Below are 18861 nucleotides of genomic sequence, written 5' to 3' on the forward strand. Positions count from 1 at the left end.
TAGATTGTTACTGATTGCAGCTACATTTAAGTGTTTCAGTTTTCCTTTTGACTTTAGTGATGAGTCATGCTTCAGCATGTAGATGTAGATTCTCAGTCATCCTGGACACCATCAACCTAAGAGATTTAATGAAAACATCTGGACGTTTCTGGTTATTAACTCTCATCCAAGAGACATTTTCAGCTCTAAACCTTGGGTTGTGAGCAGGCTTACAAGTTGTGGTGAAAAACAAACACACTAATTGTGCTGCAAGTCTTCCCCCCCCTCAGGCGTTGCAGCCTGAATCTCTAAGGCCATACTCCCAACCAAAGCCAGTGAACTCAAAATACAAAAAGTGAGTGGGCACTCAACAAGTATTAATTTATCATTAATACAAAGGCTCTAGGACCAACACAGGAACTCTTTAAAAATAAAAATTGTCTAAATGAATACAGGAGTAAACATCACCAGTAATATTAGTAACATAAATACTATTTCAGGTAAGAAATGGCCCCCAGTATGCTACAGCCTTACTCAAACCCCAGTAAAACAAACCCCAGTGAATGGATCTGGGCACCAGAAGATTGAAGGACGCTGGAGGAGAAACACGTGATGAGATAATTTCATAACAACATTTCTGCTGCATTAAAGAGTCAGATCAGCTATTTGCTCTTAGCAGTGGTTAATTAAAGTATTCAAGCTGAGATAAAGCTACATTTACCTGCAGCTGCAGCTCTTTCTAAACATTTAATCACAACAAACTCATCAGAGCAGCTGCACTTATGACCCACAACAATAACCTTTTTGGGATGGTTACAGTATTTGGGAATATTGGAATATTTTCAGATGTTTCCATGTTTGCTGTTCTGAGTGTTACGGGCCCTGAGCAAGACTCACTAGGAGTGGTGGACCCGCAACATAACCAAGACGAGACCATCTTAAAATGATGAAAATAAACTTTATTTGGAACTCCTGGACTCTGCGCCTACAGGTGGGATGCTCCAACAGGCCTGTATGGGTGATGACAAAACACAAAGTGAGAGGATTTAATCCACTGTCTCAAATAATAATATCCACTTAGGGAAAGAAAACTGTCTTTTTTCAAATATTAATCGGAAAGTATATTTAACCCTATTTGGGAGTAAAATCACTAAGTATTAATTTATCATTAATACAAAAGCTCTAGGACCAACAAAGGAAGTCGACAAATGAGTAAAACACAATCAAAGGGGTCTAAGGAGGAATATTTAAGGCCTAGTCCACACGTAGCCGGGGTTTTCTAAAAACGAATATCCGCCCCTCCAAAAACTTGCATCCACACCACCTCGTTTTAAAAACAAACTCTGTCCACACGTACTCGGATAAATACGTTGTTAAGGACATGCCAGACCTGTAGGCGGCAGTACTTCCCCCGTTCTTAACCTCGTCCTTCGTCTGTGGTCTTCCACAAGGAGCAGTAATTCCGCTTACAAAAACAAACAAGCAGAAAGCGCTTGGACAATTGATGGATCGGGTAGTGACAGAGCGCAGCTCTGAGGGCTTCCATGAAGCTGGCTAGTGTAAACACAGGTTGCACACGTGATGTCAGCATGTTTTTGTCGCGGAAAGTGACGTTGCGGACCTTAAAACTCCGGTTTTGTCCGTCCACGCGCAGACACCCAAAACGGAGAAAACGCAGATCTTCACTTTGGCCGGAGTTTTTAAAAAGATCCGTTTTCGTGTGAAAAAACTTCGTTTTCGTGTGGATGACAGGCCAAAACGTAGAAAAATATCTACGTTTTGGCAGATCCCCGGCTACGTGTGGACAGGGCCTAAGAGTATTAACACTCAAGGAGACTACGGAGGATTATTTACAAAAGGAGCTTTAAACCAAAATGTGACAGGTGGAGGGACGTTAGTGATGACGGTCTATTAATCAACTTTATGATAAAATAAGCTTATGGGCCTTTCCCGTCTGTACCTGGTCGGCCCGGCCCGCCCCGGCCGGCCTCAGCCCGACCCAAGTGATTCCTCACTTTCGTCACGTCCCTGCTCTCGAATGTGGACGTGACTCTCAGTCACGTCCACATGCGGGCGGTCCCCAGAAATCGGCGGGAGAAATTGGCACTAAGATGTCAGTGATGTCATATATCCGTGACCATTTAAGCCGCCCTGTGTTGATGCCTGTGTAGTGCTGTAAACAATGGAGAACTTTGTGGTGTTATTTTTCATGGTTCTGCGCTTGTGGCTCGTTTTGGGGGCCAGACTCCGTGCTAGACAGGCCGAAAGGCGTCGGCTTTGCCAGCTGAGGAGGGATGAGAGGAGGATTAAATCTGCAAAGCGTCGCCATGCCATTCTGCAGCAGTACAAGAAATTGCTGCAATTACGACAACGCAGACGACGCATCCTGGTAATTGCTAAAATTCTAATTCTGACATGCGTGTTTAATACACTTCCAGTTAATAAAATACGTTTCATTTGTTTTGGATGGCTATTTTGGAAGGTTCCAGCCACAGACGCGCAATCTGGTCACTCAGCCGATCTTCTGACTGGTGGGATAATTACGTGCCTCGTTACACGGAAGCGCAGTGGTTGAAGCACTTCAGAATGCCTGAGGAGACGTTCATTTTCTTGTGCAACAAACTGCGGCCAGCATTGCAGCGAAAGGACACTTTCTTCCGTGAGTGTGTGCCTCTGAGGAAGATTGTGGCTATTGCTTTGTGGAAATTTGCTACAGGTTCAGATTACAGACCCATCAGTGTTCTGTTTGGAGTTGGCATCTCAACTGTTGCCAAGTGTGTGAAGGACTTTTGTGCTGCTGCAGAAGCATTGCTGTTGCCAGAACTGATTCATTTACCCGATGAGGGTAAATTTCGGGAGATGGCGTCCTATTTTGAGAGCAGGTGGGGGTTGCCACAGTGTGTGGGTGCTATTGATGGCTCACACATCCCCATCATAGCACCCAGAAGCTTTCACACAGACTATTTCACCCGGAAAGGGTGGCACTCACTCATCTTGCAAGCTGTGGTTGATGGAAAGGGACTGTTTTGGAACGTTTTTGCAGGGCTTCCAGGGAGCATGCACAACGCGAGGGTACTGAGACTTTCCTCCATCTGGGATTTGGCAAGCTGTGCAAATCTCTTCCCTGACCATTCCATCCAAATTGCTGGCGTTGACTTTGGATACTGCATAATGGGTCAAGACAGGGGAACCCGGCACTTCATCCCCATATAGCAGGACACTGATGTCCTTGAGGCCATCAGCAAGACCCCGGGCCCTCTGGTTGATTTCACAGATGCTCTTTCTGGTGAAAAATATGTGAGTGTGTCCTTGGTGAAACCAACACTACATCTTTTCAATAACTCAATCCTGGCAGACCAAAATGATGAAACAGATCTTTCCAAATCAATCAAGAAAAAAATTCTGGACTACCTAAATGAAAAATGAAAAACAATGACCCACCAACCCAGGAGCTGCTAGACATTGCCACTGCCCTAAACCCGAGGTTCAAGATGAAGTACAGCAGTGAAGTCAGCCAGGAGTCAGTGAAAGCCAGATTGACAAGAGAGATGAAGGAGATGACGGTAATAATTCTATTCTATTCTAATATAATTTATAACATACATTTATTCAGATTTGTGTGTAGTAAAATCATAATTTAATTTGAAGCTTTAATGTTAAAATCATAGTTTTACTACACAAACAAAACATGTTTTTTTCTTTCACACTCTGACCTCTAATTTTTCCCTTAAAGGAGACTCCAGTGATGCAGATGCCTGTTGAATCTGATGACACAGAAGAAGCAAAGAAGAAGAGGAGGAAGAAGGGCCTCAGCAGTTTCTTCAAGGTCCCTGAGGGCACTTCTCCAGGTGGCGCGGGGCCTGCTTTGCATCCAGACGAGGCCATAGCCTTAGAGCTGCAGGCCTACCTCCAGGCAGCGACTCTTGACACTGAGGAAGACCCCCTGGAGTGGTGGAATCCATCCCAGAAGCTCTTTCCAAAGTTGTCCCTCCTTGCGAAGAAATATCTTTGCACATCTTAGGTGTGTTCTTGCTGTGTCTTTGTAAATCCATGCTTTCGTTCTTTTTTAAACACAGAAACAGTTTTGTTTACCTGTTTGTAGCTACGGTTTCGCCGACAGCTGCCGGCTTCTTCAGGCTGACGCTGATGGTGGCGCGTCACTTCCTTCTCCGTTTATCTGCGGGCAGCAGAGGACGTTGTCGCCCTCTACTGCCCGCTCTCCCCTCTCCGACGATGCAGTCCCATGCGTGGTCCAGCGTGTAAACTCCGTCGTCCCTGTTCATGGTCCCACATCCACGTCTCCTTATCTCGATTGCTTCCTTGATCCATCTTTTGTATTTTTGTTGTTCGGTGGTTATGATCCGTGTGTTGTCCCAGTCCATTATATGGTTTTCTCTTAAGCAATGATCTGTTACGGCTGATTTTTTTATTGTACTTTCTGCTTCTTCTTTTGCTGCTCTTGTGTGTTTACGATTTGCCTCTTTCTCGCACTCCTTTCTATGTTCTATTGTCCGTGTATTGAGTTGGCGTCCGGTTTCTCCTATGTATGTTTTATTGCATATTTTGCATGGGATTTCGTAGATGACTCCACATTTTTGTCCAGCTGATATTTTTTCTTTTGGGTGTACTAATCTGTTTCTAACTGTTGTGTATGGCTTTGTTGGTGTGTTTATGTTGTGTTTTTTCATTGTTGCTCTTATTTTTTCCGTTATGCCTCTGATGTATGGTAGGGTTATCACTGGTTTTGGTTCTTGTCTTTCTGGGTTTCTGGTTCTTTTTTTGGGTTGTTCTTTGCTTTCTGTTTTTGTTTGTTGTTTTCCTTTGTTTATTGCCCATGTCGGGTATGCGCAGGTCTTTAAAGCGTGTTGTATGTGTTTGTCCTCTTGTTTACGGTCTCTCTCTTCTGTTATTATGTTTACTCGGTGATATAATGTTCTGATTACTGACATTTTGTGTATGGTGGGGATGTAGTGGGGTGTTCTGATGTTGACAGCATAGGTACACCAACATACAACATGGCAAAAGATATCAGCAGAATCATCAGCCCGTTATTAGGAAATACAGACCAACACTGCAAAAATAGTATAGAATTGGCAAAAGAACTAAAGGAAATTACAATAGAAGACAACGACATACTCATCTCACATGACGTCACATCTCTGTTCACAAAAACACCAACCCAAAAAACCATAGACATAGTAGTTAACAGAATCAGACAAGACAAAACTTTACACAAAAGGACAAACCTCACAGCAGATGACATAGCACAACTGATAGGACTGGTAGCTAACTCCACTTACTTCACATACGAAAACACAATATACAAACAACTGGAAGGCTTCGCCATGGGTAACCTGTTATCAGCCACCCTGTGCGAATTTTTCATGGAAAGCCTAGAGCAAAAAGCCATAGCCACCGCCCCCCCAAACTGCAAAATAAAACTATGGAAACGCTACGTGGACAACATACTGGAAATCATACCAAAAGGTCAAACAGAAACACTAACACAACACTTAAACAATATTGACGACACGGGCAACATAAAATTCACATGAGTTAGAAACAGAAGGCAGCATAGCATTTATGGATATGAAAATCACCAGGCAGACCGACGGGACCCTAAACATAAACACATACAGGAAACCAACACACACAGACCAATATCTATTATGGACATCAGAACACCCCACCTTGGGAGTGAGCACATTCAACGGCATTTGGCAGGGGGATATCTCAGCCTCCTCCCGGGTGCCGGTGCCCACTTCCAATTTTAAACCGCACTTAGACACCGAGAGCTGAGGGTGTAAGTGGGGTGGTGCGGTGGCATCAGCTGGCATAGGCCGGACAATGCCCACACTGCCCGCTCACCACAGCCATGGAATACACCTCATGATCACACAACACTATATTGGAGCAGGCGGAGGGAGACTAGGGGTCTTAGCCACCTTTGTTGTTGCTTGGCTTCCTGGGGCTGGAGGCTAGGAGGGAGATCTGGCCGTCTGGTTGGAGTCTGGGGTGGTAGGTTGCTGTGCTCAGCGTTGGGCGGGGGAGCCTGCTCATCAACACCCCAGCAGAAAGGGTCAAACTCTGGTTACCGGTGATGGTTGTACCCAATGTGCAGCAGTACCGGGACCAGAGTGAATAGGGTGTGTATGGGGAGCATGAGTGGGTGTCCGGCGTGTATTTTTGTAAGTCTTGGGTTGTATGTGCATGTGTGAGCATGAGGGAGGGAGTGTGTGACTGTGTTTGTGTATGACTGTATATGTCAGGTGGGGCCTTTGACTCCTCCCCTCTCCTGGAACTTCTTTTGATGATATAGATCTTCGTCCCCCCTCCCCCTGCCACACCTGGTGTGAGGGGTTGTGCCTTGGTCTGCCTGAGTGTTCGTGGCAACCGGGTCTGGGGGTTTAAGATTTTGGCATCTGCCTGATAGATCCCGGTGGCTGCCTGGTGGGGTCTGGGTCCCTGGGCTCTGCTGGGTCCCCAGCGGGGGTGGTCGCCCCTGGGTCCCGGGCTCGGCCGGCTAGGGGGTGGGAGGCTGCGGGCGGGCCTGTGGGCTTGCCGCTGATGTCTCCCGGGACTCTGCCGGCTGCTGGTTGTGGCCCCCCGGGGCGATCCTCTGTGCCTCTCGAGGGGGGCGGGGGCCTTTCTGGTTGCAGTCTCCTTGGGGTTCCTGTGTTCTGGGGCAGCGCCTGGATCTCTGAGACTTGGAGCTCCCCCCGTCTCCTGCGCATCTTTGGGGGGCAGATCTGTGGTCCCTCACACTCTCTATTGGACACTCCTATAGAGAAACCTTACATAAACAAGCGCGTGTACACACACAGGTGCTCACATGGTGCTCTCAAAAGTGTGGGCTTGGGCACGTTAAACACAGGTCTTAAGAATATGGTGGGCACTTAATGCACTGTGATTTATTATCGTGATTCTTCAGTTAAGCAATGTTGATTATATATTTCTTCATCAAGTTGACGCAGTGATAGCTTGATCTTGTTGTATTGTTGTTGTGTCCCAGTTTTTTGCCCTTTTGCTTTTTTTTGTCTTTTTCTGTAGGTCTAGAAGCAGACTCTTGTTCATTATTGTTTATTTTTGTGGAACCCCCCCCCCCCCTCTCTCTCTCCCCACCTTTTCTTTTCCTTTCTCTTTCACCTCTGTCTCCGTGTCTGGTCGGAATTACAAAGCATTCTAAAACAATAACAATAAAGTTTTAAGTATCAGGCGTGACATTAAAAGCAGATGCTTTGATGCTCCACCTGAGAGTAAATCTTTAAGGCTTGTTACCAGCATTCAGACATCAATTCTGCTTGCTTCACAGCCAGACAGGACACGGTAAAAAAAAAAAAGAAATATCTTTGCATCCCAGCCACAAGTGCCTCTTCGAAACGGGTCTTCAGCACAGCTGGCAATATTGTCACCTGTCTGCATGCATCTCGAAAGCCAGATCATGTCAATAGGCTTGTCTTTCTGGCTAAAAACCTTACATAAAGAAAGAGTGTAAAAGTAAAGGACTTGAGCATGCACATTTGTTTTCTATTTTAGTTTTTAAAGATCAGTAGTTTAAGTCGTGGAATTAATTTCATGGCTAAATGTTCTTTATATTTATTCTATTTTCATACACTGTGTACTTTTCAGTTGTTGTTGCACTTTATATTTTATATTTCAAGACAAAGTTACTATTTGAGTCCTTTTTTATGTATACAGTATTGTTTACAATCAGTGGTGCCTTACTGGATTTTTTTTTCCAGGTACCACACACTAAGATTTACATACCTCAAAATAACGTGTGATGTTTGACCTTGATTCATGAAGGATGATTGAAAATAAATAGCTTTTACATTTTTTTTTACTGTTGAAAGTAGTTTCAGTAGGTTGTGGAAGTTCATGGCAAAATGTTCTTTATATGTATATTCTATTTTAATAAAGTGTGTTTTTGTACATTTCAGTTGTTGTTGCTCTTTACACAAAGTTACACTTTTAGTTTGGGAGAATTAAAAGTCAGTTTTGCTAAATGTCTGTAAAGCTACAGATGATAAATGTTAAAAAGTCAATGTTATGTTCAATAGATGACTTTAATCAAAGTTAATGAATAAAAGTGTAAAATAATCGAGATATCAATTTCATTCAAAATAATCATGATTATCATTTTTGCCATAATCGTGCAGCCCTAACCCCTTCTTAAGAAACCCGGTCTTGATGTCTCGGTATTATCCAGTCATCGACCTATTTCTACGCTGCTATTTCTTTCTAAGGTTCTTGAGAAAGTCTTTTTTAAGCTATTGTCAGACCATTTAGATAAAAACAAGTTTAAGAAGTTTTTCAATCAGCTTTTAGAGCAAAGCATAGTACTGAAACTGTGCTTGTGAGAGTGTTCAATGATATTTACCAATATACCGATGTGGGTGACAGTCATTTTATTACTCTTAGATCTGACTGCTGCTTTTGATACTCTTGATCATGTTATACTTCTCAATCGACTGGAGAATTTTTTTGGTCTCTGGTTCAGCGCTCTTCTGGATGAGTTCCTACCTGGCTGACAGGTATGTGGTCCTACACTACATGCCGATCAAATTTGGGACTTAGTGTTTTAGCTGAGTTCGTTATAGTGGATGTTAAACATGTTTTTTTTTTTTGCCGCGTCAGTCTACGGTGTTCTACTTCTGATTGACTAGATGCAATCGTGAATCTCCTCCGTGTTGTGAATCATGCGCTTGCCAAATTTAGCACATCTGTTTATAAGAATGTTCTCGTTAAGAGAAAAACGGCACAAACCCATAACTATGTTCCTCATTCAAAAAAGGACAACTCCGCAGAGAAAAACATACAGACGAGCTGTGTCCAGGTGAATATAACGCGGCATAGTTGTACGCTTTCAATTTTTAAATACAGGAGAAATTCAGAAAATCATTTTTTTTTTACTATTATAAGGCTGTTTTACTATCTAAGGCTGTAAAACGCCTCACAACACATTTTTGTCAAAATAAATGATCACTGTATATTGTTAATTAATTCAAATAATATATTATTAATTTAGTGTTGTAGTGTGTGTGCTGCTTTATTTTATATGTGTACTTATTTCAGTCTATTTGTGTTTCTCATGCAGAAAAAAAAAAGCAACGATGGACAACTACATGGGGAACAAGACACTCACTCCCCAGCAATGCATACCACTTACAAACTATTCTAGATTCTACATTATTTTTTATGGAATTTACCTCTGATATTTTGATGCCAAAAAATTATTCTGGACTGATATTTTGCACTGTTTAGCTCATTTTACACTGCTGACTGTGTTCATGTGCAATAAAATAGATTGCAGTCAACTGCACAATTCTCTTATGTTTTCCTTTTTCTTGACTGAAATGTATTCATCACTTGTATAGGTTAAATAGCTAAACAATAACAAACCGATTAATCGATTAATCGAAAAAAATAATCGACAGATTAATCGATTATGAAAATAATCGTTAGTTGCAGCTCTATATCCCATCTTGTGGATTAATGTCAGCTGACCTTGTGAGCAGAACTAACTGTCATCACAAGCTGCTGATCTAACAGCATGATGTTCATTATTATTTTATGGGTTACAGACGAGTGTTGATGCCCTGTGTTTTTATTTCTGCAGCGAGCCTTACAATCTCACCTCTTTCCACCCACAGTTTCTTCTTCAAACACATATTACATTTACTGTTTTGATGCATTTTAATGAGCTTCCTCCGCGCCGTGATTTCATTGTAGTAAACAAACTTTACAACACTCTCACAGAGTAAATGTTCGGCAGATATGTTTGTTTACATTTTTGCCACTGCGCGTCTACAGTGTTAGGGAAAGGAAGGGAGGGGCCGACGCGATGCTGCTGTCAGGGTATCTCTAGGCTCCACAGTAGCAGCGACGGACGGCTGGTTTGACCGGCTCTGAGAGGCGTAAATCAGAATTTGCAAATAGCGTTTTTTTCCTTCTACCAATCGCATAGTGATGTCTGGACTTAAAAGCAACTCATTAGATTCATAGTTATTTGTTAAAGTAATCCATTAACACAAATAGTAATGTGTTTACCAACATTGGTTATGTATATTACTGATTGCAAAAACACCCCTAGGTCTTTTGTCTTTTTACTGAATATTTATCTTTTATATATTTCTGCTTGGTTCACTGCAGTTTTAAGGAAGAGAGAAGAGACGGATGAGAAACCTCTGCTCTTACATTTCCACAACCATCAAATGAAAGACGGAGGTGTCCCAACCAGCAGCTTGGCTGGGCAGATGACAGCAAAAGTTGGTGGAGGAGCAGAAACTATCAAGAACCTAAATCTGGACCCTAATGAAAAGACATCCGATTCTTCAGAGATTGAAGTGGGTGGAGAAGATGAAGATGATGTGAATCTAGACTCTGAGCGTTCACACTCTGGGCCTGAAACTGGAAACGGATACCATGGCTGTAATGAGAACAAGTCTTCGGAGTCAGATATTAAGACCGTCAACAAATCATTTAGCTGCCCTGTGTGTGGTAAACGGTTCCTCCACAAGTGGTCTCTTCAGGAACATGTGAGAGTGACAAGTCATTCAGCAGTGAAGTCTTCAAAGTGTTCGGTTAATACAAAATGTGTGAAAGAGAAGCAACATGGAGGCTCATGTAGAAAAGTCCAGAAACAACCAAAATCATTTCATTGTGATGACTGTGGGAAAGGATTTAGCCAAATGTCCAATTTAAACCGTCATATGAGAGTCCACACCGGGCAGAAGCCTTTTGCCTGTGAGCTCTGTCGACAAAGATTTAACCGTAAACATAATTTAAACACACACATGAGAGTCCACACAGGAGAGAAGCCTTTTGCCTGTGAGCTCTGTGGATGCAGATGTACCCACAAGGCAAGTTTAAACAGTCACATGAAAGTCCACACAGGAGAGAAGCCTTTTGCCTGTGAGCTCTGTGGATACAGATGTACCGAAAAGGCAAATTTAAACACACACATGAGAGTCCACACAGGAGAAAAGCCTTTTGCTTGTGAGCTCTGTGGATACAGATGTACCCAAAAGGCAAGTTTAAACACACACGTGAGAGTCCACACAGGAGAAAAGCCTTTTGCTTGTGAGCTCTGTGGATACAGATGTACCCAAAAGGCAAGTTTAAACACACACATGAGAGTCCACACAGGAGAAAAGCCTTTTGCTTGTGAGCTCTGTGGATACAGATCTACCCAAATGGCAAGTTTAAACACACACATGAGAGTCCACACAGGAGATAAGCCTTTTGTCTGTGAGCTCTGTGGATACAGATGTACCAAAAAGTCACATTTACATGATCACATGAGAGTCCACACAGGAGATAAGCCTTTTGCATGTGAGCTCTGTGGATACAGATGTACCAAAAAGGCAAGTTTAAATAATCACATGAAAGTCCACACAGGAGAGAAGCCTTTGCCTGTGAGCTGTGTGGACAAAGATTTAGCCGAAAGACAAATTTAAAGAGACATACGAGCATCCACACGAGGCTCGAGGGATTTATTTAACAACAGTACTTCCAAATGTACTATTTAGTTTTTTTTACAACCTTAATGTTAGTCTTGTACCTCTGCTCAACTATCGTTGATCAAGTCCGTACTCGGCCCTTGAGCCACCTCTTCTTTTGATTTTGATTTTCAAATCTTCTTTGTTTTTTAAACTCAGACCTTAACCAAACATTTGAGATGTTCATTCATGAATTCTGAATACAAAAAAGTTAAAGATTAAGAAAAAACTGTTATACCCTCCTGTATTTAAGAAGCAGACAAGATAACAGACACATGATGGTTGTAGTACATAACCCACTGCAATTTAAAGCTGTTAGATACCGGTGGCGTCTGCTTTAAACAATTTATCTGTATATAAAATAATAGCATACAATGTTGTAATAACCACAGCTTAAAAATAATGTGTCTTTATTCATTTGGAGCCCCTAAGAAGAAATCCCACCTTAAAGGCTATGGAGAGACAGCTGGGTCTGTTGTCAAGAAGTCATAAATTACAAGGCGGCTCTGTGGAGACTTCATTCTCCTACAATAGCATTTTGCTATTCTAAGCAGGCTTAGGAATGTGCCTGTACCAGAGTGTTTAGAGATGCTGTTGCAGAGTTATAAGCAGTGGACAGATGCCGGAAAGACAGAACCACTTCTGGGCTGCATGGTTCTCTACCGGTGTATCGATGGTTGTATTAACATGGACTAGATTGTAATAAACCAGTTATCTTTTTTAACTCAAACTTTGCCATGATTGAGTCATAGCACTCCAAGAAACAGCTCAGCATGAAAATTACCACATTCCCTTTATTTCTGATGACACAACTGCTTGAGCACCTGCCCCTTTTGTCCGAAGTGCCCAAACGCCCTTTTTCTGGTCTTCCATCAGATTTTACCATTCAAAACTGTAGTACTTGGATACGGTAGAGGCACTAGGACCATGCGGAGGCAGCCTCCTCAAGCCTAAGCCTATTTGCCCTTATACCCGTTCACAAGCTCACTGATTGGCTCTGCCACGTCAGGCTAACATATGATTGGCTGTCCCTCTAACTCGCTGCCATGGAGACAACAGACCGGTGTTTTGCTTGTCAGCAGGAGTCTGCGTTCATCTACCTGTAAGTTTTTATTCAGCCTGCATCACATCAGCTGGATGGATTTTAACCTCAGAGCTTTTGTTTACATTAACATTTGAGTCCGTGGTTAGTGTGTGTGTGTGTGTGTGTGTGTGTGTGTGTGTGTGTGTGTGTGTGTGTGTGTGTGTGTGTGTGTGTGTGTGTGTGTGTGTGTGTGTGTGTGTGTGTGTGTGTGTGTGTGTGTGTGTGTGTGTGTGTGTGTGTGTGGAGCAGAGTTAGCATATCAGACAGAAAAGTGAACATGAGAGACTTCTGAAGTGAAACTAGAGAAACACAAGAACCACGTTATTTCTCACTCTAGATTCTCTGCGTCATAACTTCTGAATGACTGATGGAATTAAAATAATTCCAACGGTTTCAATACGGACATAAAACGAGCTTTCCAACGATGTAATTCATGTTACTCCAAAAATCGCTATTAGAGGGAAACTGGCTTTAAAGCGTCACAGACAGAAACGGAGCGAACTGCGACGAGAGAGAGGAACGACCCGGTGGAGATAATCTGATCATCTGCATCAGCTTTTATAACGTTATGGAAACGTCACACAGAAAATCCACCTGGCTGGTCAGGTGTCCCAGAAGTTTCTGTAGCTGGTGACACGATGGACAAATTACAATCACACTTGTTTTTATTTGAACACTCAACTATTTACTAAGTGATTCAGCTTCATTCCAGCATTATTTATTCTTACAATAAATATTAATTTATCTGAAAATAGAAATTCATATCAGTGCAGAATTTTACTAGTTAAGTTTATGTCATGAAATGTTTAACTTTCACATGTTACCTTTTATGTGGCTTATTGATCTTTATAATGCTGGTAGGAATGTAGCTACAGTTGTGATGAATGTTTGTTTATTTAAGGACCATGTACAATATTAAACATACATATTGAAATTTGATGCATTGTACCAGATTTAACATGAAGCTAATTCCATCTGCAGTCCTGAATGAATGAGTGTTATCTTATGTGTAGCGTCATGAATGGCCTCTAATTTGTGACAAAGGTCACATTTTCCCAGCTGAGTCGACTGTAACTTTGCCCCACTGATTAACCAGGCTAGGAGCCGTGATGTCTGCTGAAACTAGGGATGAGCGAGTACACCACTATCTGTATCTGTTCAACCATCTAAATTATCTGTATCTGTACTCTGAGTGGGCGTGGCCTAACCCGGAAGTGGGTGTAGTTTAAACGGAAGTGGGTGTGGTTTACATCAATACGTTATTTTAAGTCTGATCAGAAGTTACTATGTGTATTGTTTCTTTGAAAACTATTTACAGAGCAGCCTCAGAGTTGAGATTAAATGTTTTTGATCACAATAGTAAAGGGACTATTACAGAACAAGTTTGTCAATAAAATCAGAACATCAATATTTAAGTGCATGAATTAAGAGAGAAAGAGAAGAAAAAATCTTTCTATGGCGCCTCTCAAGATAAAAAAATCACGAGGCGCTTCACAAAAACAAAATGTAAAATAGAAAAAAGAATTTAGAAAATGATTAAAATATATTTAAAATGAGCAAAAAATAGACAATTGTGATTAAAAAATGTAAAGAAAGAGAGAGAATGAAAGAGGGAGTGGATCCTGAGGAAGAGGAGAGGGAGAGGGGTGGGGGTGGGGGTGAGAAAAACGACCGGAGAGGAGGCACTGACTGACATAGCACGAGCCGTTTTCAGCTCTGTCTTGTCAAATGCGCCACGTACGTTACGAAAAAAGTTACTTTAAATAACTTTCAAGTAACTTTAAAAAGAAGCAACCGAAGTAAACCTGGGGAGAGTACTAAAGAAACGTGAACAGTGAAGCAAGCACAGAGAGATCCGTTACTGTCTGTGTGTGTGCGTGGATGGACAGGACGCGGACTGAGCTCCCGGTGCAGAGTTTTGTGTGTTGGGAGGGGCGGGCGCTCTATTTGACTGGCCAATCACAGAGCGTGAAGACAGTCAGTTACCTAATGAGGATTTTCCTTCAGCACGATTACAGATATTTACGAGTTTTACTCGTTTCATGCTCGTACTCGTCAAAAACGCTTTATCCGTCGCTGAAACCATCTTTATCTGCTGCTGTTCCGTCCCAAGATGAAGGACACTTCAAGTTTCACAATAATTATTTTAAATAATAATTTTAATAAACTCTTGACTTTATTACTGTTATTACAACCATCATAAATAATCTCTTAATTCAGCATAAATGTATTTTAATTACTGGAATAACTTATTATGCTTGGGTATAATAATAATTATGGTTGATAATCCTAATGTGTGTTCAGTAAACCAGAAGGTCATCTTGCACGTTAGCCAGCCTCATTCAGAAGGGATCCAGGGTAAAGGGTAAAACTGTGGTTCTTTTGCCTTATCAAAACATAAGAGACAGACAAGCTTTGTCCAAACACAGCGTGGGGCATTTATTTGTACAATTCATCAATACATCACCAGCAGCTCGGGGGACAGCGTTCAGCCTGGATCTAAAATAGCCTCGACTGGAACCTTCTGCAAAAGCCCTCCTGCCACGAAGATGCAGGCTTATTTTATACTGTTACTCCCACAGTCCTTTGAGAGAGGATGGGGTGATGTTTACACTTCCCAATATGGTCAACGCGCCCTCCAGCCCAGAGGTCGACGAGCCCTGTTATCTCCAATATGGTCAGAGAACTCAAGGTTAGCTGGAAGTTACACAAGTTGAACTGAAAAACAGGATGGTGAACCTTTTGGCCCACAAAGATGAAAAACAGCAAGTTGAGTCCGTGGTTAGCTTTTGGCTCCTACAAAACCATCACATGTCTTTACTTCATGACCAAGCTTTCTGACACTGAGAGGGCGTGTTCTGAGGGTTTTGTTAAAACTGAATCCCGCACCAAAAATTTCAGTTCTTGAACCATACCAGGAGAAGAGGGACGGCCGCCCGAATCTCTACTAAGCATTCTGTCACGCCGATTGACTTGCTTCGAATAAACGCACCTGTTTCCAGCGGACGCAAAACTCCTTCAGAGTTATTGATTTTGAGATGCAAATAGTTTCACCAGTCGAGTGACCCACGGAGACATCTCAGGACCGATTTGGTCGCACTAAGGCCCTTCTACCAACCTCTTGCCTGGAGGACATCATCTCCACCTGACATCTCGGATCCAGAAGAGGGTCTCCTGATACTGGGTGAGGTAGACACTCTTGACAGATTGCGTCTGTATGCTGTTTCTTCTAATGAACATCAGTTAGCTGCAACGCAACTTTCCACCCAGAAACACTTCTCTCGCTGAAAGAAACCTTCTGATATTCATTCACGCATCCAAAAACTCGCATTTTCATTTTAGCTTCCATTCAGTCACAGGTTTGCCTTTAAAACAAGTTTTAATATCAAATTGTCTGTTAAAATGTGTCATTTCAAAAAGTGTTAGTAATAAATTCTTAACTTTAAAAACTTGACTCTTCTTTGAAATGGAACACAGAATGGTGTATATTTCTGGTTACTGAAAAAGCAAAGATTACTTTAAACTTCTGATTAAATAAATAAACTTTTGCTATTCAATTTAATTATCTTAAATTAAACATTAATCTTTGGATTAAAAGTAGACCAAGCTCGTTGGCATATGAACTTCTATCGAATATATAATATCCTAGATATTTATATATGATAAAAGCTTCATTGTTAACTTGTTTTGATCTTTTCTCAGAATCTAACAAAGCTGATAGCAAACAGTGTTGATTCTAGTATGTAGTTAAATACGCTACATATGTGAACTCATTTTTATTTTACTCCATGCCGTTCTCTGAACCAGAGCGTATACCCACCTGTGGTCACTGACAGGGCTGCAGTCAGGAATTTAGAAAATAGAAACAGTCATTAACTGGTCAACATGAGGCAGGGTTCACGCTTTGCAACACCGTTCAGAATTTAAATTGTTCATTTGAAATGAGTCATTTTGAAGTTCCTGTTTAGTAATAAATGTAAAAATTTCACATCCATTTAAATATTAGTTTTTTATACGTTTAAGCTGCATTTTTACAGAGTTACAAACATTTAGCACTTTTTCTTACAATTTTACAGCCATAGAACAACAAAAAAACAAGGTGGCCCAGTTATAATTCTGGTCATAGAGGGTTAAACATGTGATGAATGTTCTCCCGCCCATGAAGACATGGTTCAAAGTGAATTTGAGAATAAATACATATGTTTTATTACTTTATTATGTATTTTAATTATTAACTTTTACGTTGTTATTATAACACTAGAAATAAATAATGAGGGAAATCAGCACCATGAAGAGAACCTATGGACGTAGTATGTGAAGTGTTCTGGAAAAGGCCACTCTGTGTGAATGTGTGTGTGTGTGTGTGTGTGTGTGTGTGTGTGTGTGTGTGTGTATATCACCAACACCAACGTACACTTTCTTGTTGGTAATATTTATGTATCAATCTAATAAACGTAAACCAACACCATCCTTCCTATCCTGGTGTTCTAAAAAGTACTTGGTAAAAAGGAAAAAAGACCACTTAATTAAGGTAACACCCCAAACAATCTCTAACAATTCAATTTTCAATTCAAGTTTATTTATATAGCGCCAAATCACGACAAGAGTCGTCTCAAGGCACTTCACATAATAAAAATTCCAATTCAGGTCAGTTAATTAAGCCAGTCAGAAATAATGTTTCCTATAAAAGGAACCCAGCAAATTGCATCAAGTCACTGACTAGTGTCAGTGACTGTACAGCAATCCTCATACCAAGCAAGCATAAAGCGACAGTGGAGAGGAAAACTCCCTTTTAACAGGAAGAAACCTCCAGAGAATCCTGGCTCAGTATAAGCAGCCGTCCTCCACGACTCACTGGGGATCGAGAAGACAGAGCAGACACACACACACACACACGCACGCACGCACGCATGCACACACACACACACACAGTAATGTGTCTATAGTTATATTGTGATCTCTTAGTAAATATTCTATTTGGTGAAAGATAAACTTTATTGTATTTATCCTAGTGGATCTATAATTAAACGGATAAACTAGTGGGATAAACATTGTGTACAATGTTTTGTGGGAAAAATAAAATAATTTCTACCATGTATTTGTGTGCTCAGAGTGTAAAAACAATATTCTGAAATAACAACACATGCATGATTTAACCGTCTGTAGTAGGTGTGACACTGAACCAAAAAGGCTTTAGTCATTATGATGAATGGAGAAGAAGTGTTTTCCATTCATCATAGTGTTTAACATTGAGCACATGAGTGTTCTGCTGGTTCTTATAAATGTCTATTCATATGATGGTTTGTGTGTGTCATTTGACAACGAAATCACATTTTGAGGAGAAAGTACATTGTTTTGAATGTGGAGTTTAATTTTGCAGGTTAAGTGAGGGGTTTTGCCCATTGTGTGTGTATTTTCTGGATTTGTGTGTAGAGTTCTGAAAATATGGGGCATGCTTTCAGAAAATGTGTGTAAACAATTGAGAAAAACTGTAACACAATCAATATAAAACAAGGCTGGAGCCTGAGGACAGTGTAGTACAAGTACAACACCTGAAGTGTACTTGAAAATTTGAAAAAAAAAATAAATCAACAAATAAAAAAAAACATTCCTTAGTGATTCAAAGAGCTTACAGATCACATGGCAAGATCAGTTTCATGCAGCACTTAAAGTATATTTGACTCATTTTACTTTACATCTTTTAGCTTTCACCAGCACATCAATATCAGAAGTCACATCCTGAGTGGCGGCCAACTTCAGGATGTGATTCAAGTTTTTGTGTGAGCCTTGAGCGCAGCTTTGTTTTATTTATACTCATTACAGAGAAAACTTGCTCAAATTGATAAGTTTATTTTCACTCTACATTGTAAAGTATGAAAATAAAGTTCACACAACCATCTCGTGGGCCGGATTCGGCCCGCGGGCCGCATGTTTGACACCCCTGCTCTAACCCATTCGCTGTGACCAGGGAGCTGTGTGCGGTGATAGGGGATGTTCTTGATGCTATGGTTATGTTTAGTGGGCTGTTGACAGTGGTATGTTGGACGAAGCCCCAGAGCCTCAAAGCACTGAAACTTGAGGTGTTTATGGGGGTGGGGGGGACTGTTACTGAATTGCGTTCTGGTGCTTTGGTTAAGGAGGTAGTATACGGTATATCAAACAATGTGTCTGAGCCTGATGTGTTTGACTTCCTGAGTGGGCCGGCAGTGGTGGCTGTTCAGCGTCTGGGGTTTGACGCCAATGGATCCACTTCACTGTTGATAACTTTTGACACGGTGGAGCTCCCTGCTGGTGTCA

General features: G+C 41.4%; 2 protein-coding genes across 3 annotated transcripts in view; both read left to right on the top strand.

Moving 5' to 3' along the window:
• Positions 1-12210, top strand: part of LOC139066157 (gastrula zinc finger protein XlCGF57.1-like) — a 28153-nt gene extending 15943 nt beyond the window's left edge. For both annotated transcript variants that reach the window (XM_070548236.1, XM_070548237.1), the window contains one exon: positions 10132-12210. In XM_070548236.1, the coding sequence (XP_070404337.1) occupies positions 10132-11438 (1307 nt within the window). In that variant the 3' untranslated portion in view covers positions 11439-12210. The remainder of the gene's footprint in view (positions 1-10131) is intronic.
• Positions 3402-4000, top strand: LOC139066188 (zinc finger BED domain-containing protein 4-like). Its single transcript, XM_070548376.1, has 2 exons — positions 3402-3542; positions 3713-4000. The coding sequence occupies exons 1-2, from the start codon at positions 3402-3404 to the stop codon at positions 3998-4000; spliced, it is 429 nt and encodes a 142-aa protein (XP_070404477.1).
• Positions 12211-18861: the final 6651 nt, after the last annotated feature.

This window comes from Nothobranchius furzeri, chromosome 2 (genome assembly GCF_043380555.1).
Source record: "Nothobranchius furzeri strain GRZ-AD chromosome 2, NfurGRZ-RIMD1, whole genome shotgun sequence".
NCBI classification, from domain to species: Eukaryota; Metazoa; Chordata; class Actinopteri; order Cyprinodontiformes; family Nothobranchiidae; genus Nothobranchius; species Nothobranchius furzeri.